Source organism: Cebidichthys violaceus, unplaced genomic scaffold (assembly GCF_023349555.1).
Source record: "Cebidichthys violaceus isolate CVI_PGR_0920_01 unplaced genomic scaffold, fCebVio1.0.p SCAF_38, whole genome shotgun sequence".
Lineage (NCBI taxonomy): Eukaryota > Metazoa > Chordata > Actinopteri > Perciformes > Stichaeidae > Cebidichthys > Cebidichthys violaceus.
The window spans coordinates 879,388-905,943 of NW_027176572.1; the positions used below are offsets into that span (position 1 = coordinate 879,388).

Below are 26,556 nucleotides of genomic sequence, written 5' to 3' on the forward strand. Positions count from 1 at the left end.
CTCTCTTTCTCTCTGTCTCTCTCTGTCTCTCTCTCTGTCTCTGTCTCTCTCTCTCTCTGTCACTCTCTGTCTCTCTGTCTCTCTCTCTCTCTGTCTCTCTCTGTCTCTCTCTCTGTCTCTGTCTCTCTCTCTCTCTGTCTCTCTCTGTCTCTCTGTCTCTGTCTCTCTCTCTCTCTGTCTCTCTCTGTCTCTCTGTCTCTGTCTCTCTCTGTCTCTCTCTCTGTCTCTCTGTCTCTCTGTCTCCGTCTCCGTCTCTGTCTCCGTCTCTCTCTCTCTCTGTCTCTCTCTCTCTCTCTCTCTCTCTCCCTCAATTCAATTGCTTTATTGGCATGAACGTTTAGAAACAGTATTGCCAAAGCATCAACAAAATTAATTAAACCCACAATAATATTAATATAACATCTAGTCTCTCTCGCTCTCTCGTCCTTTTTTTAACTTTGTCTTTCGATGTCCCTAAAGAATTTAGAAGAGAGCCTCTCAGCTCTTAAACTCCAATTCCCATGATGCTCTTGTGTTTTGCTCTCCTCTCCTAAGCGGTTGCCTTATGTCACCAAGAAAGTGTTTGTTTTTTTATTCACTCAGACTACAAGTCGGGTGGAGTTAAGCACAACCCTGACACCGTCGATTTAAAACGAGCGCTTCTCTTTTTCTTTCTAAAACCTGTAAATGTGACAGACTCCACCCGCCCGGCGTTCCCCAGAGAACAAAACACAACAGCGCCAAGAATCCTTTGTGAGGGAGCGATTGGAATCAGATGTGCTGCGTGGAAATCTGCCGACGGTGCCTTTTTAGGCGCGCTTGATTTACCGCCTCGCAGGTCGATCAGCAGGTTTTGAGGCGGTTCAGTCGCAGCGTGGTGAAAGGTGAATTAAGTGCATCTGCAGAACTTTGAGTTCTGCACCATCTGGTCCCGGTTGAGTGGAGGGAATGACGAAGCTTAGATCTCTGTCATTTGTTTCTTCTTCATATATTTATACAATTTGCATCCTGAGATATTTGGTTTTTCCAAGCATTGATATGTTTGAAACAAAGTCCTGAGGAACCCTGGTTCAACAGCGCTTTGTTCGTAGGCGTCGGTATTACCACTACGTAGTACTTTTACATCAAAGAATATGCAAAGTAAATGTGTTTCTGTGTGTTTTCTCTGGCAGGTGATATCACACAGAAGGGCTATGAGAAGAAGAGATCCAAGCTGATAGGAGCCTTCTTCCCACAAGCACCAGGTAAAACGTCACCTTTTTAACGCAGCTTACGAGGCATCGTGTTATCAGAGCAGCTTTGATAATAAATTACATTATGATCATTTATCAGACGCTTTTATCCAAAGCGACTTACATTTCAGGATCTATCTACACACCGTAGACGCAGCTACGGGAGCCATTTTGGGGTTAAGTGTCTTAATCAAGGACACATTGACATGAGACTAGTGGAGCAGGAGCCGGGGATCGTACCGCCGACCCTCTGATTGAAAGGCGGCCCTGCTCTCCACTTAGCCACGGTCACCCATACAATATGTCACCCAATAAATGATACCAAACACATAGAAATGAGAAGAATATGCTATGAAGTGAATCATACAGTTTAACGAGGATTGAACAAAGTCAGAAGGTGCTTCTGTCGAGACATCGTGTCTTATATATTGAGTTTGGACATGGAGGCGTGATGACCGTCCTACAGTCGGGGAGCAGCAGGTTCTCAACAATGAACCCAACTTTTGGATTCTGAAGATCTGAACCAGGACCCAAAAAAACCCAGTTTTGCACATGTTTGATTTGGAATTATTCTTAGTAAGCAGGCCGTACTTTTAGTTCCTCTTAAAGAGCCCGTCAGGCCAGAGAACCCATTCATGTATTTGGATGTTGTTGTGTTAGACTCTCAGTACGCACTGTGAGGGTTCCTCCTCAAAGGAGACTCCTCCATATTGAGTAGATGTTGATTCTGCTCTTCGTACGTTTAATAAATCATCGCTAGTTGAGTTGTTTTTGGTAACGCGACACAGATGGATGTTATCGAGTCCGACCTCAAAGGATCTGAGAGTCCGTCTCACAGCGAGACGCCGCATCAGACCGACTGCTGAGGACCGGAGCGTCACTGGAGACCAGCAGACACACTGGCACTGCCAAAGCTATTACTGGAAAACACTGTGTGTGTGTGTGTGTGTGTGTGTGTGTGTGTGTGTGTGTGTGTGTGTAGGGTGGGGGGATGTCAGGAAGTGCATTATGGGAAGGAATGAAGGGTGTGGGATGGAGAAAATGTGTGGTATTCACATCCAGGCCCAGTGGGGGGTCGTGCCTAGTTCACTATGGGGGGAACCGGATGACACACACTCCTCCGTGCACACCCACACACACACACACACACACACACACACACACACACACACACACACACACACACCAGTACCACGGTTTCCTTCCCTGTGATGTATTTCAACCCTAAGGCCTGTTAATCTGCGCCGCTCTACACAGTCGAGCTAATATGGTTTTGATTAAAGCGTTTACAACTTTCAAAGTCGGTGGATTTCCCCGGTTACCCGGATTAACATGGTTTCACATTATGGATTAGCTTCAGTTTACTCACAGGGGACTTTGATATCACGAGATCCAGAACGCCAGCCTTTCAATATCAGCCAGAAAATAAATTGTTATTGATTCACGCGCTTGGTAATGTCCAGTTTTTAGTCACGAGGTGGTGTCAGTTCACGGACACCACCTCGAAACGTACTTAGTGAAACAATCATTAAGAAACACCGATGTTCATGAAGTGAGAGCTGAACACCTGCAGTACATCCGGTCACCATCATTTAAGCCAATTATAACGACATCACCGTCGTCACCCTCCAATTATCATTATCAATGTTCTGGTATCACTGTTTAGTATTAAGGGTGCAACGAATCACAAAACTTGTGTTTTCACAGTTTGAGTCACATGTTGGATCAGCAGCAAAACAAAGCGGAGCAAATATAATTTTAAGAGATTCTCTGATCACGTTTGTTTTTGCAGCCGACTGACGATCATCAGTGAGTCTTATCGGATGATGCAGATTGTTTATGTTGTTGTTATGTTATAGCAGCTGGTCTACAAGAATCTATTTTTTTCAACACCGCCCCAAAAACGAATTTCAACCGCAACAAAGTCAGTGTGAACCATCAAAAATTCTAAATATTATACTTTTATTTTGTTATAATCGTCATATTAGCATGAAGACACAAATGATTAGGAACTAAATATTTTGATTTTAGATATTTATATATATATTTATATATATATATATATATTTAATGACGTAGTATGATCTGCTTATAGAGCTAGTGTCATAATTCATCTCTAATATCTATTTTATATTGCTGTGAAAACATCTTCAAAAACATGTATTTATTCAAGTTTCTCACCAAAAACTACACATCATAATGTATCTCAATGGGAACCTCCGGACGTCAGCTGTTAGCTCCGATACTGCTAACGTTAACTAGCTCCGATTCTGCTAACGTTAACTAGCTCCGATACTGCTAACGTTAACTAGCTCTGATACCGCTAACGTTAACTAGCTCCGATTCTGCTAACGTTAACTAGCTCCGATACTGCTAACGTTAACTAGCTCCGATACTGCTAACGTTAACTAGCTCCGATTCTGCTAACGTTAACTAGCTCCGATACTGCTAACGTTAACTAGCTCTCCTCCTGCTGGTTTCGACACAGATCTGTTCACAATGTAGCGTTATCAGGGATTAGTAAATAGAGAGCATGAATGCTTATGTCCCAATTTTTTACTGAATTTTGGCCAAAAATGGAGTTATCAGATCCCCGAAACCACCTCAGCTGGTCCCTCGTCTCTAGGTCTTAGTCCAGACACCCTACCAAGAAAATGTCTTGAAGCAAGAGTCTCTTGTCTGACATTCTGAAAACGTCCTGAGGAGGCTGCCGTGTGATGCTCAGATAATTAAATCTTCCTTTTCTTTTGGAAGCCACTAGTCCACGGGCACCTTAAAGCAGTTATTGTAGAGTCAGACGATGTATCCACAGCCTTCAGCTTCTCCAGGAGAATATTATCAACCTCTGGCTGTGTTTCTTAACTTCCTCCCTGCCAATAGTGATTGACAAGGCTTCCCCTGAGTTCTCTGGCTTTGTCCTCCACACAGGATGTCGGCTGGGTTCCTTCCACCATCCAACAATATCCATTGTCACTTTTTTTCTGCTAAAAATATAGACGGACTGGTTGGTTTGCTTAAAATTTGATCTACATTCTCTGAGGCTATTGCACTAAAGGCAGGATACCAGATGGCTGTTGAGAAGACAAAATCTGTGTCCAACTTGACCGTCATTTGTGAACAATTTCCTAATAATTTCCAAGAGGTCACCTGGAAAGAACAAATGCAATTTGCTACTAATTATATATAGTTCCAAGTTCAATATTCATCCTTTATTAATTTATATCAGAGCAGTGACCAATCAGAGAGCTTGCTCGTTCATAACAGGCTCATTCCTCCCAGTACTTCTGCTTGTAGCGTCCAAAATAACAACAATTTTAAATAACCAAATCGTATCATATGTCCCCAGGGTCTGATCCGGTTGGCTGGTTAGCGATGCCTTTTACGGACCCAGTTTGTGGGGTGTAAATTATAACGAAACACCAGCGGGTACAATAACTTCTTAGCGTGCAAGTTGAATTCATGGAGCTAGCTGCCGTTAGCCCGCTTCATTGATTCATAGCACACTAGGTTGCTAGCTTTAGTCTGTAATTTGCAGGCTAGCTGGCTAGCTAGCTCGTAAAGTAGCTTAACAGGACATGTGAGTTTGAATAGTCTTGTTTTTATTATCTCCCATGATTATAAAAGAATGTAGTTTAAAATGACACCAAGATGAGAAACATGTTAAATCACTAAAGATGGTTCATAACTTGCAGCTGTATTAAGTTAGTTTATAATTCTTGGTTTGTTTGTAATAAGTCACTGTGAGATCAAAAACTGCTGTAAACGAGATCAACCGTCTCTTACACTGTTCAGCATTTATGTACTTTCCCTCTGAGAGCACTTCGGTTCATCTCTTATTCAGAGCAGGCTGTGAGCCTTGAAGTGTGAACTTTTTAAATGATTAATTAATGATTTATTCAGGCCTTTTGTTAGCGAGCTTTTCTTCTCCGTCTTTGATCTGGGAACACATTACAAACCTTAAATCATACACCAAGAACAGCTGAGACTCTCTAAACCGGAGTTAAGATTTAGTGTTTCATGTCTCTAAAATGTTACTGAAACTGTTAAGAAAACTTTAAAGAAACTGGAAGACATTTTTATTTTAATACTGTCTTTTCTTGTTAATCTTCTTTTCTGCTCATTCTTTACATTTGTTTTTCATCTGTGAATTGAATGTTTTATGAAGAGCTCATTCTTTGAATATTTGAACACAATTGAGATTTTGAACTGATGATGCTGCTACATGATGCTACATGAAATGTCAGAGGATCACCATATTCTTCAGTAATAAGCTTCTTGGAAGCATAAATCCCTGTACCAAATTATTTAACAATCCATCCAGTAGATGTAGAAATAAGTCACAAGACAAGTGAAAACTTTGACCTTCTGATGGCAGTGCTGGAAAAGTCAAAGGATCACCAATGTCAGTAGGATTTATCCTCTGGGGATATCTGTGCCAAGTTATGTACCAATCCATGTAGTAGATGTAGAGATAATTCACCGTATACGTTAAAATGTTTACCTTCTGGTGGTGCTACAGGAAATGTCACAGGCTCACCAAATTATTCAGAATGCATCTTCTTGGAACCATGAATCTTTGTTCCATATTGTGTACCAATCCATCCAGCAGATGTAGAGATATCGCACAGGTTACGTTATAACTTTGACCATCTGGTGGTGTTCCTGGAAAAGTCAAAGGATCACCAAAGTCAGTAGGGTTTATCCTCTGGGGACCATGAATATCTGTACCAAATGTCATGGCAGTTGAGTTGTTAGACCGTCATTGAAATCCCTTAAAATTTTGAATATTCTATATTTTTCTTTTGACTAATTTATAAATGAATAAACAAAGAAATACGTATGCACAATCTGCAGGCAAAATAAGTCGAGTAAGAAGAAACGAGACAAAGACGTTTTTCAAGAGGAAGTAGAACGAGTCAGGAGGGGGGAATCCATCCACTCAGACTCCCCAGAGGATACAGCGAAGGTATTTCCCAGATCTGTCATTTATTGCAGCGCTGCGCTGGCACTCGCTATATGGTCGGCTAATCAACTTTTAGCTTTTCCTCCCGAGCACCAGCGATGCTCTGAGAGCTGTAATGAAGACGGACGAGGATGGAGGTGTGACGCTGAGATGGATGCTCATAGATCAGCGGCTCCGGAGCGGTCGTAGCTGTCAGTAACAGGGTGGTTATTACCGTCAGACTTATTGATTGGTGTGTAGGGAGGTTGTTTTCTACTGTGTGTGAGTTTGTGTGTGTGTGTGTGTGAGTGTGTGTGTGAGTGTGTACAGGTGTATAGATCTACCTCAGTTTCTATATCTCACATGGCGTCTAAAATCATTTATTTGTTTGTAGTTTTGCGATTAACTGTATTTTTCTTTCTTTTCTATCGGCTGTGTGTTTATTTGTAGATCTTCAGGATTCAATTTTGTCTCACGGTTTGTACGGTCACTGCCATACTGGACTGTGTGTGTCTGTGTGTGTGTGTGTGTGTGTGTGTGTGTGTGTGTGTGTGTGTGTGTGTGTGTGTGTGTGTGAGTTTTACATGCCTTGTGGGGTCATAAATCTAGGAATGCAGTCACATTCTGGGGACTCGCCCAATGCAAGTCCCCACACCCTGAATCATGACGTGTTAGGGTGAATACTAAGTCAACGTAATGTCCCCCAAAGTCATGAAAACACGTCTCCGTGTGTGTCTTGGCTGGTTTTTACTTGCTGAGTTTGTTTGTATTTTTTAAGGTCAGGGTTTTATCAAAGTCTGACACTGTGATCCCCCTTAGATAGAGATAATAGCGCTCATCTTCCAACCTTACTCCATTTTTTATTACATGTTGGCAGATTAGCACCATTAAAAATAAGCCAAATTATCTATTAGTAGTTCCTGTTTGCGCGTGTCGTCAAGTTCTGTTGTTTTTTTCTCTAATAATAATGTTTGATTGCGATGGACATTGGAGGTAATGATGTCCCAGAGGAGTGTAAGTCACACTGAATCTAAAGATGTGTGTGTGTGTGTGTGTCACGTCTGTGTGTTCAGATTTGACTCGGCTACTTCATGCAAATTCTGCGCAGTGAGTGTGAATTTTGAATAAAATTGGGGCAATGGGCCGGCTAAGGGTTCTGAAAGCAGCTTAATTGCGTCCGTGAGCTGAGAGTCACATCGTCTGCTGCCGAACTGCAATAACTAACCTGTTGTTTGAAGGTCTCTCCCTCCTAATTCACCCAGCTTCTGTCATTAATCAATGATTCGTTTACAAAAGAAATGCAAATTACTGTTTGTCTTTGCACAAAAACAAAGAAGAGGTTTGACAGAAATAGCAGTGTTTTGCAGGGTAATTCGTTTCAGATTGGAAACACAAAGGCTTGAAATGAAATCTGATCCCTTCTGTTCCAGGAATGGACCCGTCCATGGGCCAGGAGAGGAGAACCCCGGTCACCCCGTCCTCGTCCTCCCGGTACCACCGCCGGCGGTCTTCTGGCTCCAGAGACGAACGTTACCGATCGGGTAAGAGGGACGGTTTTGTCCTTGAATGGGACATTTTGTCTCTGTGGCGTTTGTCTGCAGATCTGTCGTTCTGTCTTTCTAACAACTCTGTGTTAACATGGAGGACACAGCGTTGATATCGTCAACGTTGTGTTGATGTCCGACGTTCTCGCAAAGTAATGAATGAGCTTTGTTAATCACCTCATTAGCTCAGTGGGTCATGTGTGATAAATGAAGCATTGTTTTATTTAAATTCTTTCCAATAAAGCGAGGATGTGATTATAATATAGTATAAAGAGTGGTCTGCTTAACTTTGCATATCAATAAGGAAAGCTGGAGTTCATATTAATATGTTTTATATGTAAAGAAGGGACGTAGAAGTACTGCATGTGTATTAAGTATCTTGAATCTTATTTTCTCCACCAATTTTACACATCGGAATTGGAGAATTTGTCCGACTATTTAGGCGTCAATTTCCTCTCCAGGTAGACATTCTCGTTGGAGCCTTCGTGTTAATGACTCTTCCTCTTCGCCCTCGGATGTTTGCATTTTTTTGTTTTCCCGCCATTCGCCACTTGCTCGCTGTGTATTTCCTCTGCTGTTGACAGATGGGCTCAGTCCGACGTTACATAGACTTTAAGGAGCTGGCAAGTTTAAGTTTCGCATACAGCTCCTCTGGGTGATGTTTAGAAAAGTTGAGGGTTGAGTGACAGAGGCTCTGTATGCTAGGGACTAAAAGTCAGAATATCTCGGTCACTGCCGCTTCAATTTGGTGTCCAATCCGTCCATAAAAAATCCTAAATCAGTGGTGTCTGCTTCTAATGCACGCTCTCTGGTGTGTTAAACAGCACAGAAGAATGCTGTGTTGTAAGAATATTGTGCAACTGGTTAATGTAGGGGTTTTTTGGCAAACAGAACCATGTGGAAGATGTTGAAAGAAGAGAAATGGAATGAAGTCAAACACAATGCTGCTTCAGTTGTTTGCTGCTCTTTCATGTAAATAGTTGAGGATAAACAGAGTTGTTGTTTTTTTTCCACGTTAAATTATCCTGGAGAATGTCCTCAGTATAGTTCCACTGATACTGATATCAATATTTGTGATAAAGATGCTGTACATGTCGGCTAATAGTTGTGGTTTTTAACATAAACAACTTCTCAATGCTCCCTGTTGGACAAACTGATGATGAGACTGTTTCTAAATCATCTCAGACACTGTTTTGCATTTCTGGAGTTGTGTATATATTGGCAGATTATTCTTCTTCTATTACATCTATTTTACATTTATCGACCCGTGGTCCTCAGCTCCACTTTGGATCGAGAGTCTGTTGAAAATAAAAATAAACGTATGCACATTGGTGTCGGAGAGGGTTTTTTCCACACCTCCCCTCTGAGGACATTCATCCTGATCATGACACGATGCTCTGTTTGATGTTCTCCAGTCTTCCTCTGCAGAACGGTGTTTTGGCACAGATTTGAGAATAAAAAGAAGCTTTTTGACAAATCTGTCACAGCTCTTGCAACACGCATTGTTTGGTTTTGTTCCATGTGGTGTCCTGTAAAGATTAATATCGGATTAACAGAGGATTTCAAATTCTTTTCAGCGGCGTCTCTTTCGAAATGAATCTGTAAGAATTTGCTGTGGTGACATTTGGGTGGTTTGTGATCCAGATAGTCCAATCAGAAAAGATCCTGGATCAGTTGGGGAAACCAGGTTTACTTAATTATTCTAGTCCTGATGTTCAAACTAACCCAGCTGTGGCTTCATCGCAGCGCTTCATCTCGCTCTTAGAAACACTTGTTTACAAAAAAACGTCTTCTTCGCCCGAGGCTCCCTGAACGTAATCCGGTGGGAGACCCTCAGGGGCCCCGTGGGAGCCGCCGTCAAAGCTGTGAACGTGAACGTGGAGAAACGGGAACGCGGCTGCTGTGTTTCTACTTCATTGCTCTGGATGGATGTTTACAATGAACGCCACATTAGTGGAAGATCCACTTCTTGCCTTGGCTTACTGGGTCAGCAAGACCATGTTTAGTTAACACTGAGACCATTTACTTCAGTAAAAGTAAAACAATGTGAAAGTATTACAAGTAACGGATCTAGTGAAGTATTGTTTATGTACAACGTGTAAGCTGCCTGTTACTGTTCCTCGAGGTGCAGATGGTTTTAACGATACAGTTTGTGTACTTTTTATTTTTACATTTTTTACTTTTCTATAAAAATATTGGATTTTTAGCTTTAACTTTGACAAGAACCTCCAACAACACACAGTTTTAATGTGTAATAATACATTGTATTGTATAAATATTTGCCTCTGAGATGTGGAGTAAAAGTATAGAAAGTACCTCAAAGTTGTACTTGAATACTTATTTTCCACCAGTGATGGAGGAAAAGTGATGATACATTTCTTTCCATTTCAACAGCTTTGTGTTTTAACATGTCCTAAATATCAGGGACACAATACATGAATGTACTACCATTAGTTTTCATGTGTGTATTACCCTCCCTGAGTACCAGCCTCTGCTTTCACGACAGTCGACTCTCTGGTTCGGTTCATTTCACACCGCATTATGCAGCAGCAATAACAGCCGATTAGATCCAACGCGGACGTGGTGGATTGTTAATATGAATTTTAAGCATCAACAACATCGTTTTCTTACCGCACAGAAATGAAGGGAAATCGATGTCTTTCTGGCGGGCGGAGAAGAACTGGTTAAAAAGCGTAAAGCGCTGATGTGATGATTTGTGCGTCTCCAGATGTGCACACGGAGGCCGTGCAGGCGGCCCTGGCCAAGAACAAAGAGAGGAAGATGGCGGTGCCGATGCCTTCCAAGAGACGGTCGCTGGTGGTCCAGACCTCAATGGACGCCTACACACCGCCAGGTAGGAACACAGCTTCATCTCCGCAACAAGCAGGAAAATGATTAGTCATGCTTAACCAATGACAGATAACATGTTACACCTGATTCCCAAATACAGCTTCAGAATGAGACAAATGCTTAAGAAAGGGCGGTCAAACACTTAGTCAGGTTCATGAAAAGATCGTGAATTAGTTAGGTTTAAGAAAATATCATATAATACTTAGTTAGAGTTAGGAAAAGATCGTGAAATAGTTAGGTTTAAGAAAATATCATCAAACATTTAGTTAGGTTTAGGAAAAGACCGTGAAACACTTTCGGAGGAGATCGTTGAATTAACTGAAAATAAATAACTAAGTTACGTTACTTAAGTACGCAAGTTACGTGATAAAATCAACGTTGACTTCTCGTTTCCCGCGGTGCTTCAACAATCTCCTGGATGAAAGAGCATTTTTTTGTTTGACCCATCCAGCTCCACTCTCTTCCGCCCTTCGTGGGTTTTTGCGGTCTTCATACTTCCTGGTTCATGTCTACGTAGATTACGTCCCAATTGATTTTGTGGGATGTCTATGAATTACAGCGCATTACCTTTCGTACGTGGAGCTACGAACGCTGTATAAGTCGTTATTCAACCGTAAAGTAGAGAGAATAATCAGTGTGAATATGAAGCTGCTGAAACTGCTTCAGTGATGATGTCCTGCTCGTGTCAGTGAGGTTGGCAGATGATGGACGTCGTTGACCATAAAGACTGTTGAGATCGATGGGCGGATTACGTTTTAGTGACACGTTTTTTTGGGGGGGTTTTCAAAGTAAAGGCTCTGAATACGTCTTCCACCACTTGGTTGGTTTCATCCCTGTGGCGTGCGAGGCCCGGTCTGTCCGGGCCGCGTGGCGTTTGGAAGTCATCCACGCCTTCACGGTGCCGGAGTCGTTTAACGAGGGCGCTGATGAGGCCGTTACCTCTCTGGCTGCAGGGTCGGGCTGCACCGAGCGGGCAGCCAGATATTAAATATGCTGTTGGATCAATCTGTGTGAACTCCCTCGTGACGTTTCACAAACTGGAGGACGTTCACAACACGTTTAAGCCTGTGTACGCGCACTACTGCACAATGTTCACAATGTTCACATGATTTCTAAGTCCTTTTTTTAAAATGTTCCCAATTTTACTGAAAGGGAGGTAAAAAAAAAACCGAGCCGTGAGGACACACACAATCCTTCCTCCAGATTTAGAAAGCACATCTCCTGAGGGAGCAGAGACAGCAGTCACACACACACACACACACACACACACACACACACACACACACACACACACACACACGGCTGTCTGTCTGCCAGTGGGGTTCACTCGAGGACGGCGGAGTCGTATCGTGCAGAGATGTCAAGCGAAGGAGAACTCTGACGTGCTTTTAATTAGATTTTGACTGCTGCATTTTTCTCAATCTCTCAATAAATATATTTCAGTTTAATGAAGAGCTGCTTTGCATCACGAACCATCTCTCTATCTCTCTCTATCTCTGTCTCTCTCTCTCTCTGTCTCTCTCTCTATCTCTGTCTCTCTCTCTCTCTGTCTCTCTCTCTCTCTCTCTCTGTCTCTCTGTCTCTCTCTCTCTCTGTCTCTCTCTCTGTCTCTCTCTCTCTCTCTCTCTCTCTCTGTCTCTCTCTCTCTCTCTCTCTCTCTCTGTCTCTCTGTCTCTCTCTCTCTGTCTCTCTCGCTCTCTCTCTCTGTCTCTCTCTCTCTCTCTCTCTCTCTCTCTCTGTCTCTCTCTCTCTCTCTCTCTCTCTCTCTCTCTCTCTCTCTGCATGTTTGAGTTCATTTCATGACCTCCCCCGGGTTGCCCGGCAGCATCTTATTTTTGTCAACATGTTTGCGTTTTGTCACCGGTAGCCTCCGTGGGGGTGATGCCGATAATGAGGCACAGATTTGCCAATCGAGCATGTCAGCAAAGCACCATGGGTAGTTAAACATGTCGAGGCCGCGTCCAGCATCTTAAAAAACAAAGTGCAGTTGTGATCTTTTGCAGAACAAGACATTCTTAAAGTTAACGTCGCCAAACAAGAAGACGGTCTTTGATATCCGAATATACAAACAACATTTCAACATGTTTTGGCACTTTGGTAAAGATGATGACAGACGCAGCAGATGTTGAAGCCACTGTTCACTACCTGCTCACCAGCAGACACACGGTGAGAGACTACAGCTGGTGAACGCAGCGCCGCTAAAGAGGTTGATCTTTGGTGATTCGGTGGAGACCAAATCAGAGGTAAAAGAGGCGTTCAATGCTGAGGGAAAGCAGCACACAATCATGTCCAACGATGTTAGACGGTGTCATCACTGCCAACATGGCGGCTCTTCAGACACCTTTAAGTGACGTCACGGATTACAATTATTACAGTTATTTTACACGAAAACTTTAATTGTCAAACGCACCTCAGAGAAGTGTGTTCTCATCTTTTCATCTCCAACAGTCTAACCTCATTAGTTTTATTTCCACCTGATATTCAGTCTATTTATTCTCCTTTTTAATCATCAGTATAATCATCTTCTTTTTGTTAGGGGTGATTGTTGGACTTTGTTTACTGTGTGTCTGCCACACACACACACACACACACACACACACACACACACACACTCTGCACCTGTGTGTGTATATGTGAGAACTGGGTCAGCTTCTGTTGTTATTCATATCACCACTATCAGTCTCATAATGCTGTAGGCATTATGGAAATCACATGGATAACGCACACACACACACACACACACACACACACACACACACACACACACACACACACCCTGTGGCGCCTCCAGACAGATGGGAGCTCAACCCTTTCCAGACAATAGACTGTGACATACATAGATGATGTTCTCCTGTATGTCTCTAAGTGTTGCAGATTATAATCAGGATTAAATCAGGTTTACATTAATAGATCGATTGTTTCTCGATTGTTTTGTTGAATCTTTCAGTCCGTTCCTTCGGTCTTCTCCTCCACACCTTTCCTCTGCTTCCCTCCTCAGACACCTCCTCGGGCTCAGAGGGCGAGGGTCAGGGCGACGAAGAGGAGGGAGGAGACGGCGAGGAAGAGGACGGAGGAGGAGGAGGAGGAGGCGGCGGCGGAGGGACCTCGTCCAGCCACGAGGGGAGCATCAGCATGGAGCGCTGGATCAACCGGGCCATCCACGGCACCTCCTCCACCACCACCACCACCTCCTCCACGGCCTCCTCCTCCTCTTCCTCCACGCGCAGCGGGGGCAGCGGGGCGGCCGGCGGCAGGCTGGCCGACGTCCTGGCCCAACACATCTCCGCCCACCACCACGCCCGCCACCACCACCACCACCATCACCACCACCACCACCGCAAGACAGGTGAGAGGGTGTGACTGAGACCTGCTCCACAGTCTGGTGTGTCTCTAGTCCAGACACCTCCATCCCAATGTCTACGCTTTTACTTTATTTAATACTCACTTACTGAGCCAGGTCCAGACGCCAATCCATCTCTCTGGATAGATTGAACACTATTAGTGATAAAAGAAGTGAAATATATTATTATATACTCTATAAAATTACAATGGAACAGCTGGAACCAAATTACATTTTGGCTGACCTCGCCTGACCTCTCTGTACTGAAACCTCTCTAGCTCTTGAATGCTTCACTTTATCAAAGTAAAATTATTGCAGAGAGACTTTCAACATATTGTGCTATGATCTGGGAGAGGTTTAAAGCTTCCAGCTACATGATTAAAACAAATGATTTATTAAAAAATGCATTTTTTATAGTCGAAAATTTTAATTTTCAATTTGTGCTGTGTGCCATCTTAATTTACTCTTAAACACATCATAGACATCTAGACCTAGATTTGGCAAAAATTATATCTTTTAGCAAAGGCCAGACAGCCAACTCCTAAAAGCTTTAACCAAAGCAAACCTCCAGAGTAACCCGAGAGAACGAGCATCAAAATACAGGTTCTCAGCCTCATTTAAACATCTCAAGTCCAGATCCTCTTAGACACCTCTTTAGACACCTTCAGAATACTCTAGATAACTAGATAACCACATCTTCCATCCTTACTGACTCAACTTCTTGAAGTACTTTCCTTCTTGTGTCTCTGATTGTTTCTTTCTTTCATCACCTCTTTATCTAGAGACATAGTTGAAGGATTTATTCAAAATGATGACGATACTGCTTTCAAGCTGATTTGTCCTCCGCTTCAAATCCCAAAAGGAACGTTTATTTATTTAGAGCTTAATTGAAGAACTGAGGCGGTTTTAAAAAGTACTTTAGATGTACTTAAAGTTTAAAAGGAATTCAATGCCAATGTGTCAAATAATAGTGATTATTTCAAGAGATTACATGAAAGAAAATAGTTTGAACATTCTGTTGGCCTATAAAAGTGCAGTAATAGTACACTGTTTTGACTTCTAAGTACTCCGAAACTGAGACTTCTAACGTATGAATATTGTGTATTAGGTTTCATCATCCAGAAGTACAGTTGGTGAGTTGGCGCTGTCCTTCATGTTCATGCTTAAGAACAACTCATTCCACATTCTGCTGGAGGATCTTTGAGGTCCCTGAATCCCAAACGTCAAAGCTTTAAATGAAACGACTCATCCTTGAGTTTATTTAGTCCAAGGTAAAGTTAGTTGGCTGTGTGTGTTTGGCTGGGAGGAGTGTGTGTGTGTGTGTGTGTGTGTGTGTGTGTGTGTGTGTGTGTGTGTGTGTGTGTGTGTGTGTGTGTGTGTGTGTGTGTGTGTGTGTGTGTGTGTGTGGGCTTCCTGCTCCGTCTCTGAAGTTTGAATGTGTGAAGTGGGGATGTGGGGTTTGTAGCGTGTGTTCGTCTGGAGGCTTGGTGTTTCACAGCCTCTACTTCCTGTGGTACCGTTGGTCTGTTTGTTAGCTGTCTTTGATTTCTGTCGCCTGTTTTTAGCTCCAGTTCAACTGAAACTTCATTTTCTAATTGAGTCTAATGACTCTGAATCTGTCGTTGATTCTCCAGAGACTGAAGTCTTGTTTCCTGGTCTACAGTGACAGAGAATCAGCTGTTATGATGTTCTTATCTACGTTGAGACGTTTAAAGCGTTTTGTGAGACAATCCGGTGTTTTTTTACTGGTTTATTTCGGCCGAAGAAGTAGAACAACGTTCTCAACTTGTACTAAAATATTCCCAATCAACACATCAGTGGCATCGTCTACATTAACATTGTACACATTCCTGTAGAGAGACGTCACGTTTGTAATGTTACCTAGAAATGACGACAGTGTGATATGATAGGAGACCTTTAACCAAGACTGGAGACGCCATGAAACCATGACAGTGTTCTTCTTCATGAGAACTGTTGTGAGAGTAAGACGAGCTGAGGTCCACCTAACGCAGTGTCAACCATCAACAAACCTTCAACGCTCACTCCACACACTAAATGTTTAAAACCTGCAGCACAAAATGTGAAAGATAAACACCGTGCTGTGTCCCTGTCTTCTCCCGCTGCTAGCCGAGGTACCGGCGTGACTGAACGCTGAGCGTGGACAGACGAAGAGAGAGAGAGAGAGAGAGAGAGAGAGAGAGAGAGAGAGAGAGAGAGAGAGAGAGAGAGAGAGAGACAGAGAGAGAGAGAGAGCTCCGTCACAGCTCCGCTGTTTGTTTGTTTCTGACAGAAGACAGAAACATCGACCAATAAGCCTATATTCAAGAAACTGTAAACATCTGTAGAACATCTGTGAGGGAGCAGGAATATGTACCCAGCTGAGGAGGAATCACTCCAAAGACACATCTATATTCATAAACAGAGTTAACCAGTTGTGCAGCTAACAGCTGCACTCAGTGATGAAACATGGAGCGCGTGTTCTGTGTGCTGTGTTGTGCAACATTGAAGGGAAAAAGTTCCCTGAAATAAGAAGCAACTTAATTGTAACTAAAGCTATGAAACAGGGTTTTATATGCAATTCAAAAGTCAGATTATGATCTATAATAACACCTGAATATTAGTACTTTTCCATTTCAAGTCCTTTGAGAGTGAGAGTTTAGCTGGGAATTGTCTTTATATATATATAGATATATATATCTATCTATATATATATAGATATATATATCTCTTTCGAGAGCTGCACATGCTCAGTGTGGACCAGGCAGGCGCTAGCAGAGAGTGTATAACATTTTACATCTTAGGCTTTATTAGAGGCATTTCTTGATTGAATAGTGATCAGTTATATAAAGGTAAAGACTCCAACGCCATGAAGGTGAGGTTCCTGAATGCCACGCGACCCCTCCCCCTCTCGTTCCTCACATGCAGCCCTTTTAACCCACCTCTCCTTGAGGAGCAGGAGGAGGAGCAGGAGGAGGAGCTGGAGGGTGTCCTCCCGTCATAACCTTCTGGTCCAGTTGTTCCCCTCGTCGTTTGTCGCCTTGATAGTTAAGTCTGTGCAGGAGGAGAAGCATCAGCGCTAACCTCTCTAGCATTGAGCCTCTTCGTAGTAGAGTCCTATCTGGTTTCCAGGTCGCTCTGCTCCGTGTTTCATTGACTTGACTAATCGTGCCGCTTGTGTTTTTCTTATTTTGAAGTCGTCTGCTTTCACTGCGGCTGCTCGTCTAAAGCCAGAAAGCAGATGGAGGAGGAATGTCGGCCTGCGTGCTCGTTGTGTTTTAGCTTTCTGTAATATTGGTTAAAGAAGCTGGCGAGAAAGGTTCCTCGTGAACAGCCGGACCTTTTGAAGACTTGAACGATGATGAAGACTCCGTCGGCAGCTGACGCTCTCATTTGCTGGAGTGGCTCTCCCTCCATTTGTCTGAGCTTTGCTCTGCAACGTACCGTCAAAGAAATAAAAGGCTGAACGCCAAAGCTTTTAATCAGCCATTCATCACTGTCAGAACAAATAAACTACCTATATATATATATATATATATATATATATATATATATATATATATATATACACACACACACACTCTGAATCCATTAGCGGCGCTCTGGAAGCGTTCCGGTACTCAGCGTAATTGAGGCTGCGGTGTTGGGATGTTGCAGTGCAGCTTAGCCTCCCTGTCGGCGGCGGGCTGTAGAACCCTCCTTGGTGTCTTCTGGGGAACCGCGGTTCATGCTGCGGACCGTCAGGTGAGTCGCGAGGGACGTTCTCTCTGCGGCGACAGAAGGGATCGGGCCGTCTGGACCTGTCGTGGTCTTTAAGTCCAGGAACATTTACTTTTTGAAAATAGGAGAAACTTTCAGGCTTTTGGAAAAGTGTTTCCCAGAGATTCCTTAAATCCGAAGAGAAGATGGTTGAACGTCATTGAAGCCTTTTCCTCCGGATGAAAGGATGAATTCCCACAGCTTGTTTCAGACTCTCACTCTGCTCTCGGAGTGTTGGTGGTGACTCCTGTGACTCTTTTCTGACCTCAGTCTGTTTGAGATCCTCATATGTTAACTCTTGCCAGTTGTTACAGATGATTTGGTCTCAGTTCTCCTGAGCTTCTGCTCTTCAAAGCTTCGAGGAATTCTTTTTCTCTACTTTAATTAATGCCTCATTGGTAAATAACAATGACGTTTGAATGTCATTATGAATCACGGCCTAGACCTGCTTTCATCGTCGTCATATTTTTTTTTTTCAGAACCAATGAACAGAAGTTACCGTATTTGGAATTCGGAGGAGTGACGTAGAGACGCCGTATACGTCTCTGGTAGAGAGACCTGTCAATCACAGTAAGCCCCGCCCCTAAAGCATCCCCCTGCTTTATGGTCTGTTTGACTCTAAATGGACCTCGAGGGATTCTCCTGCAGATTACAGACACCGTTAGCGTGCTTGTCCTGAACTCACTTGTTCAGGCAGGTGATAGAGACATTTTAACAATCGAGTCACCTTTAAACCCTCCTTGACCCATGGGGGAGGGGGGGGTGTCCCTGAACGGGCCTCCCTCAGACTGATTGGTATTCCAGCAGCGAAGGAAGCATTCATCATCCTCCTCCTCCTCCTCAGCCAGGACTGATGTTCCTCCCCGTCACACATCAACATAAATGCATTGTGATGAGGTCACTGGATGCTCGTGCATGTCTCACACACACACACACACACACACACACACAGACGGATAAACAACACGAGCCTCCATGTCTGGTTCTGTGCAGCTCAGACAGACAGCCCAGATGTTGCAGAGGCACAGCGTACAGCGTGCTACGGTGATTAGCATGCCTGTGCGGTGAGCTGCAGTGTTGATATGCAGCGTGTGTCTTCATAACGTGGAGTTCTGTTTGGCCTCGCCGGGAATCGTTTCTCAGCCTTTCACATCATGATTAGTTCACTGTTAGTCAGCGTCAGTGGTGTGAATGGATGGATGGAAGAGCACAAACTGTCACCAAAACATCTCTGCTGGTGTGTTACATATGGACAAAAAGATGCAGATATCAAACCGTAATGAGAATATGAAGACACAGACCTTAGACACTAAGTTAGATTAGGCTGCTATTCTTAGAAGTGCTAAAGTCACCAGCTTAAGTCTAGTTAATGTAATTTAAAGTCGTGAATTTTGCTTAAAAGTCTTATTTTTCAGTCTAAATTAGGGACACACCCCCTTAATAAACCATAGTATGTTCATGCACTGGTTAATTCTGCTTCCATAAGACGTCTTCTTTCACACTAGTGGAAAGAAAACATCCAAAATACACATTTAGGTGATTATTTTATACTTTGTTTGTTTACGTCTGTAGATTTCTCTTAAATTCACCAAAAGTTACCATTACATAAAGCCTCATTTGCATATTTAAACACTTCAGAGAACTTGTACCACAATAGCTGCTGGTGTTGCTGTGAGTGATGAAGTGGTGAAGTTTGATGGTGATATCTACTAGTTCATGTTGTGACCCTCTTCACCTGGAGACTCTTCTAAATGTCTGGACTTTAACTAAACGTCTCTTTAAAGGAGCTTTTCTATCAATGGAGTTTTTCTCACACTCTGATCCAGAAATCTCCACTTCAGTAGTTCTGACATCCACCAAACGTCACACCTTCATTCCTCTCTGTGTGCTGAAGCTTTCTACTGAGGGCTTTGTCCACACACCACTCACACACTCATCTATACTACATTTATTAATAAAAACATGGAGGAAATGTATTTATTTACGTCTGTTGATAGAAGGTGATATCTATAATTCCCTCTCTAAAAATCTTTGACTCTAATATGTCAACAAAATGAAACAAGAATTTTGAACCTGCCTTCATCCAATTTCTGTTTTGGAAATGTATGAAAATTAGCATATTTTTAACAAGATAGTGCCTCATTTGCATATTTAAACCCAAAAGTTTCATCGTGATATCTATTCATGTTTTTTTACCATATTTACTTGTGTCGTCTCCCCTGAAAGCTGATTTCACAACAATAAACAGCACCAAGGAAGTATTGTGTATAAGTACGCATTTCAACAAGCGGTGATGAAATATTCAGTAAGACGGAGACTCTGTGAATACTGAACATGTTCCATTCAGTTCAGTCGTGTTTCTACAAGTGGAGATCAGAATAAAGTAGATATTTAGAGAGTATTACTAGCAGACGACTCACAGTAAGGAAGGTAATGCAATAAAGGACCGTCCCTATCACAAACCATTCATCATACTTGTTGTTTGAGCTCGTTTTTCACGCTTTAATGGGAGCAAATCCCTGCAGCCAAGTTCCCAAACATCTGGTGGAAAGACTGAGACCAGACGAGTGGAGGCGGTTAGAGCGGCACATTGGTGCCCATTGTTTGGGTAGCGACATGTTCAACCATCGCATGCGGCTGTGACCGCTTTATGTGCTACACCTGCACACATCTGGTGCGGTCCAGGGCGATGCCTTTTTACGACGCCCATTGAAGTTCAGCTTTTGTTGATGTTGTCATAGAGGCGTTATTTCATTTACAAGTTGTAGCATTACGGTCGTAGTTGGTGTACTTGACTGGATTGTATTCATGTTTCTAATTAGAGAAGATAAAAACTCTCATTGGAAAACATGCACCGAATTGTGTGAACAGTGTGAATTGAATTCCTTCTTCGTTTTCCAAAATGAGACATTTTAAAGGCTCTAATTTCCTTTCATCCTTTTTAAAGACATCATCAGTAGATTCAGTGACAGATGACGGAGTGGTCTCTTTTCGTATGCATGAGCGGCCCTTCAAAATAAAAGCTTTTAAGTGCGGCTTGCTCCGCGGCCCTTTTTCACCGCGGGAACCGCCGTGCTGTGAAGCACCGGTGGGCTGAAGGAGTTTGATCCCCTTTAACTTCTGGTCCTTGACTTTAAGCGGTGGAGCTCCCTGAGGGAAGATGAGAGGAAGTAAGGGAGCGTTCAAGTCGTACTGAAAACACTCTTAAGAGTTGGCCGTTCATTTTTGTAAATTACAATCAGGTCATCCCAATTAATATCACGGTTAACGTGAATGGCGGTTGTACTTTGCTAACCCAGCTTGCGCTACCACAAGCTGCTAATCGTCCAAATATTGTCACCTCTGGTTAAAAAAAACAAAACAAGATGGCAACGGCCGAAACGCCGAACTCAAGGCTTTCAAAGCGGGAGTTGACCAACCATCGGGTGACATCACGTTGACTATGTCCACTCCTTACACACAGTCCAGTTGAAGACATATTCAACCCTCTTCAGCTCTGTGGTTGTTGTTCTACGTCGTGAACATCTGACATCCAGGGATCAATTAAGCTGCAGTTAGTGAGACTTTCTCAAATGTCCAAAGACCTTAATGGCAAAACTCACCCATGGTAGAGCATGGTAAACATGTCAGTGTGAGATCAGGCTTTACTTGCTCATGATTCAAATTGATTGATAACTCAGTCTGGATGCAAGGTGACTTGGCGGGCTGCACAAACACGCGTCCCCCCTTTTTCATATTCAACTCGCATCTTTCTCCCTCGCATCATTTCATGCTCCGACCACTCAAAGGGAAGACTCCCCCGGGCGAAACAGTAAACACCGTTTGATGTTTGCTGAACAGCAGCTGAGCCTCTTGAAAGAGGTGAATGTGAAAATGTGGAGGCATGTTGAGAGCTTTGAGACATCAGGCGCACCAGATAGGCCCAAACACGATCTGCATGTAGCACGGAATACGGGGGAGAAACCGATTTAAAGAACGGATGCTGCCGTTGTGGGTGTTGATGGAAATGGAGTAATTTTGTTTTTGGGAGGGCAGGTGTCCCAGTATGTGGGGGTGGGTGGAGTGAGAGTTGAAGTGTGTCAGATCACCAAGGCCCAAACATTATTTCCTTAAATTTCTTTGCAGGAAGTCTTTTAATGTCCTCATGCTAACTCCCCCGCAGCGTGTTTAAGCTGCACGATTCAACTTAGCAGTTAGTTTATGAATGCTGCCTGTAATAAATACCTCGATAGAGAGAATCATTCATTATGTATAAGTCTGAGGATAAATAACTACATCCACAGGGTTAAACTTTAATTCAGCTGCAAACTAAAGCCGCTTTTAGTTGTTGCAAGTTATTAACTTCAATAGTTTTGTTTATTTCTCACCCATGTTCTTCTGTAAGTGGACACAAACGTCACACAAATAACAAACGTTTTGATTTAAACTTCAGATTTAATAGGAATCATCGTCACTTTTGAAGTTTTTACGTCCGTTCATTAATAATCTTCTTTTTCTAAACACTTACAGCTCAACTGGCACTTCAGCTGTTTTCAGTTTGTACACTTAAACACCTCAACTGCTTTCAACGATTACATTTATTACAATTGACACCAAAACTCACACCGCCACTGGTTTCAACATTTTCCTGTCAACTGACATTTAAACTAGCACATCAAGCACTGTCTGCTCAACTGACACTTCAACTGACACCTCCACTCATTTCAGCATTTTCATGCAAATTGACATTTCAACTAGCGCCTCAATGTTTTTTTGGTACTTACACTGCAACTGACACCTCAACTCCCTTCAGCACTCACACTTCAAAAGACACACTCACTCTTTTAGCACATACTCTTCCACTGATACTTCCACTGACACCTCAGCTGCTTTCAGCACTTACACTACATTTATTCAACCAACAGTTCAACTGAAACCTCAATTTCTTTCAGCACTTACGCTTCAAAAATCACCTCAACTGGTTTCACCAATTACAGTTCAACTCTAAATTCTGCTCATTTCAGGACTTACACTTCAACTGACACTTCAACTCCTTTTAGTGCTTCAACTTCAGCTTCAACTTTGAGTTCTTCTGCTTTAACTGTTTATGCCTGATGCCATTTCAGAAGGAAGTAGTTAGTTCTGTAAGTGATTACAACTGAATTGAGCACATTTAATGTTAACATTGTTCTGTGCTTTATTCTAACTCGTGATGCAGAAGTTCTTATTGTTGTTATTGTGACTGTTAGAGTCCCCATTAACCGGGCCTTTCCTTTCCCTTTTCCTCACATCCCAGAGAACCACTCTGCCCCTCCAGATGTCACCGGCTACACCAACAACACTGCCGACGGGATCCAGGTGGAGAGAGGCCCGGGCGCCGGCACCGCGGCCCAGAGGCAGACGCCCAAGTACGGCAACGCCGAGCTGATGGAGACCGGAGACGGTGAGTCGGGAGTTTTTATAAACAACAAGAAGACCAATATTCATGCGTCAGCTTCCAGAGTGAACTTTAAAAAGGAAACTTTTCAAAGAAAACTTTTGTACCAACTTTCTTTTAGTGACGGTCGGTACAGAATTCTTTGTTACTATTTATTTGTCGTTTTATTTGTCAGGTCTTGTATTTTTCCAGGTCTTATATCTGAAATCTCTTGCCTCCGGCTCTGCCGAGTGAAGCCGATGATGAAGTGTGTATCCGTTGCCAGTAGAATGCACTTTATTTTTGATAAGATAAAGAAAGCAACATCCAGAAATATTGTCAAATGCAAAAGTTGCACCTCTGTCGATTGTTTCTTTTTTGTTGTCTGTCGACTTTACGTTACAGGTGTTTAACTTTAAGTTGAAAATGTTCTTGAATTGTGTTTCTTCACACTTTAAGACTCAGATTTCTTCCTCACGGCTTGATGGAGACAAAAACAGACAAGAATAAGAATAAACTCCTGACTGCTACCGGCAGGATGTTTCAGGACAGACTTCTTTGTGGCCCTTTTGCCATCGCTGAGTAATAACCTTTGGCTCATGCAGTCTTCCCCCAAACCAAGTCTGCCAAAACATCTATTTGCTTCCAGATCTCTGCACTCCCCCCCCCAAAGCTCCACAGTTGGGTTTAAAATCAGCCTTAATGAAAGAGCAATTTGTGCCTCGTCTCGCATGCCGTTTTTTGAGTGTCACGTTCAGTTGATTGCTCACTCGAGCGGGGAAAAAAAAACAAACGTGTCAATTAAATGTAGATTTAAAACTTCTGTGGACGTTTCATCAGAGACGAAGCAACAAGTACTTCAACACGTGCACCTGCGAGAGTACAATTAGGAGTTTAATCCAGGATGTATGTTAATGTGTGTGTGTGTGTGTGTGTGTGTGTGTGTGTGTGTGTGTGTGTGTGTGTGTGTGTGTGTTCGCCCGCTGCAGGTGTTCCAGTCAGCAGCAGAGTTTCAGCCAAGATACAGCAACTCGTCAACACTCTGAAGAGACCCAAACGGCCGCCGCTGAGGGAGTTTTTTGTCGACGACTTCGAGGAGCTTCTGGAAGGTAACGACGTCATTTAACTTCCTTTAACTTCCTTTGAACTGCTTTAAACTGCCAGGTAGCTTGTGACTATCTCACTGGGGATCAATTCAATTTAATCTAAATCCATAATATATGTTTCATATTGTATTATTAATCTGCGTCGAGTGTCTCACTCTGTTTTTCGGTTCCGTCCTCCTCCAGTCCAGCAGCCAGACCCCAACCAGCCCAAGGCGGAGGGCGCTCAGATGGTGGCCTCGCGGGGCGAGCAGCTGGGCGTGGTCACCAACTGGCCCCCGTCTCTGGAGGCGGCCCTGCAGAGGTGGGGCACCATCTCCCCGAAGGCCCCCTGCCTCACCACCATGGACACCAACGGCAAGCCGCTCTACGTGCTCACCTACGGTAATTAAAGGCTCGCTTCTCTCCGACCTGATCGGATCTGATCTGATCTGTTTCTGATCTGATCTGATCTGATCTGTTTCTGATCTGATCTGTTTCTGATCTGATCTGATCTGTTTCTGATCTGATCTGATCTGATCTGTTTCTGATCTGATCTGATCTTATTCTGATCTGATCTGATCTTATTCTGATCTGATCTGATCTGATCTGTTTGTGATCTGATCTAATCTGATCTGTTTCTGATCTTATTCTGATCTGATCTGATTCTGATCTGATTCTGATCTGATCTGATCTGATTCTGATCTGATCTGATCTGATTCTGATCTGAAAGGATCTGATCTGATCTGATCTGATTCTGATCTGATCTGATTTGATCTGATCTGATCTGATTCTCTTATCGGAAAGAAGACAAAACACCTTTCAGCTCAATTGTCATTTAAATGACTTCATTTGTCTTCTGCAGCTTTGGGCTTTTCTTGTGAGATAAGTTACTTTGCGGTTCCCTTTTTAAGTCTCAGCGCCGGGGGAAAGTTGTGGCCCGAGGCCTTATTGTTTTTGGGTTCTCCGTCTGTCCGGTTCCTTCACCTCAATGCGATTTCTCTGGAGGGAATGTCTTCAAACTCAACTCACGGATGAGCTGATGAGATTGTGATGGTCAAAAGGTGACGGTCACTGTGAAGACATCCCATTCTTGCAAACCCGACATCGAAGACGCCGTGAGGGAATTTCTTTAAACCACCTCCTGGACTCACGGATGAGCTGATTGGATTTTGGTGGTTTACGAACTCACGAAAAACATTCTTCTTCTCACGAATTTGTTTACTAATTATGACAATTTCACACAAATGTCTAATAAAATAAAATGATAAAAGTGATGACATTTTGGACTACAGAGGCAAACGACCTTAAAGCAGGAATTGTAGTTTAGAATAGTGAACCACCTGACTGTGATCATACTACAAAATGCCACATTTTGGGGATTCCAGCGGCAACTGAGGAAGGAAACGTTTAAATCAGTTGGAATACAGAATATTGTATTTATTTTTTCCTTTGAAGAAAGGTGCAAACTTCTCCAAATGCTGAATACTTAAACACCGGCAGCCAGTCAAGAACTTTTTCTGAATCTTGATTGAAATTATGAATCATTTGATCAGAAAGCCTTTAAACTATTTAAGTAAACAAGACCGACAACGGCTTTACGGTAGTCTTCAGTAGAGTAGAGTAACGTGAGAGAATTGAGGGTTCCGTTTGATGGTAAAGTCACCAGTAACAAAACGTTATGGATCAAACATCTGCTCATTGGGATCTGACCAACATGTTGGAGAGCCAGTAATGAAGGCTCACACATCATGAAGACACGTAAACATAGAGCATGACCTCAGATCACAGTGGTACATGAACACAGCAGGGCTTTTTACTCCAAAAATTGTGTTGTTTTTTTTCCGGCACATACGGTGGCTGATTAACTGAAGCGCCAAACAATGTGTAACACCCGCTGTGTGAGCATAACTCCACTAATAGCAGCCAGGCGGAGCGCTGAGCACATTAGCAAAGTGTGAAGTAGACGCTTTGAAGAAAGCTGCTTTGCTGAAGGAGGAGGGAACGTTTGGTTCTTTTGTTTTATCCCAACGTCCTGGATCTTGGCCTCTGATTGCCGGCTTTTTGTCTGCTACAAGTGGACAATCTGGGATGAATTCGCTATAACCTGAACCCAACAATCATAGGTTCATCTTCCACACTCAGAGACCTCCTTCAGGTCAGACCAGGTCCAGATTAGATCCCCCGATAGTGACACCTGACACAGGATGTAGTGAATTTGCACTTCACAGGTAGTAAACACTCCACTTAGATTGGACACAGAGACACACGCTTTGGGAGATTTTGGGATCCGACCAGACCAGATCAGGCCGGATGTAATTTCAACCCAGCCCGACTCGGGGGGGGGGGGGGGGGGGGGGGGGGGGGGGGGGGGGGGGGGGGCGCCCAGGGTCGGGGCCCAGGGTCAGGGTTAGGTTGTGAGAGACCAAGTGGACC

The 26,556-nt window shown here is 43.2% G+C and overlaps 1 protein-coding gene across 4 annotated transcripts in view; it reads left to right on the forward strand.

Annotated features, from left to right (window-relative positions):
* The first annotated feature begins 1,154 nt into the window (after positions 1–1,154).
* LOC137884426 (disco-interacting protein 2 homolog C) overlaps positions 1,155–26,556 on the forward strand; it is a 61,722-nt gene continuing 36,320 nt past the window's right edge. For all 4 annotated transcript variants that reach the window (XM_068726221.1, XM_068726223.1, XM_068726222.1 and 1 more), the window contains exons 1-7: positions 1,155–1,223; positions 7,584–7,694; positions 10,426–10,551; positions 13,546–13,893; positions 22,919–23,065; positions 24,028–24,147; positions 24,328–24,525. In XM_068726221.1, the coding sequence (XP_068582322.1) occupies positions 7,586–7,694; positions 10,426–10,551; positions 13,546–13,893; positions 22,919–23,065; positions 24,028–24,147; positions 24,328–24,525 (1,048 nt within the window). In that variant the 5' untranslated portion in view covers positions 1,155–1,223; positions 7,584–7,585. The remainder of the gene's footprint in view (positions 1,224–7,583; positions 7,695–10,425; positions 10,552–13,545; positions 13,894–22,918; positions 23,066–24,027; positions 24,148–24,327; positions 24,526–26,556) is intronic.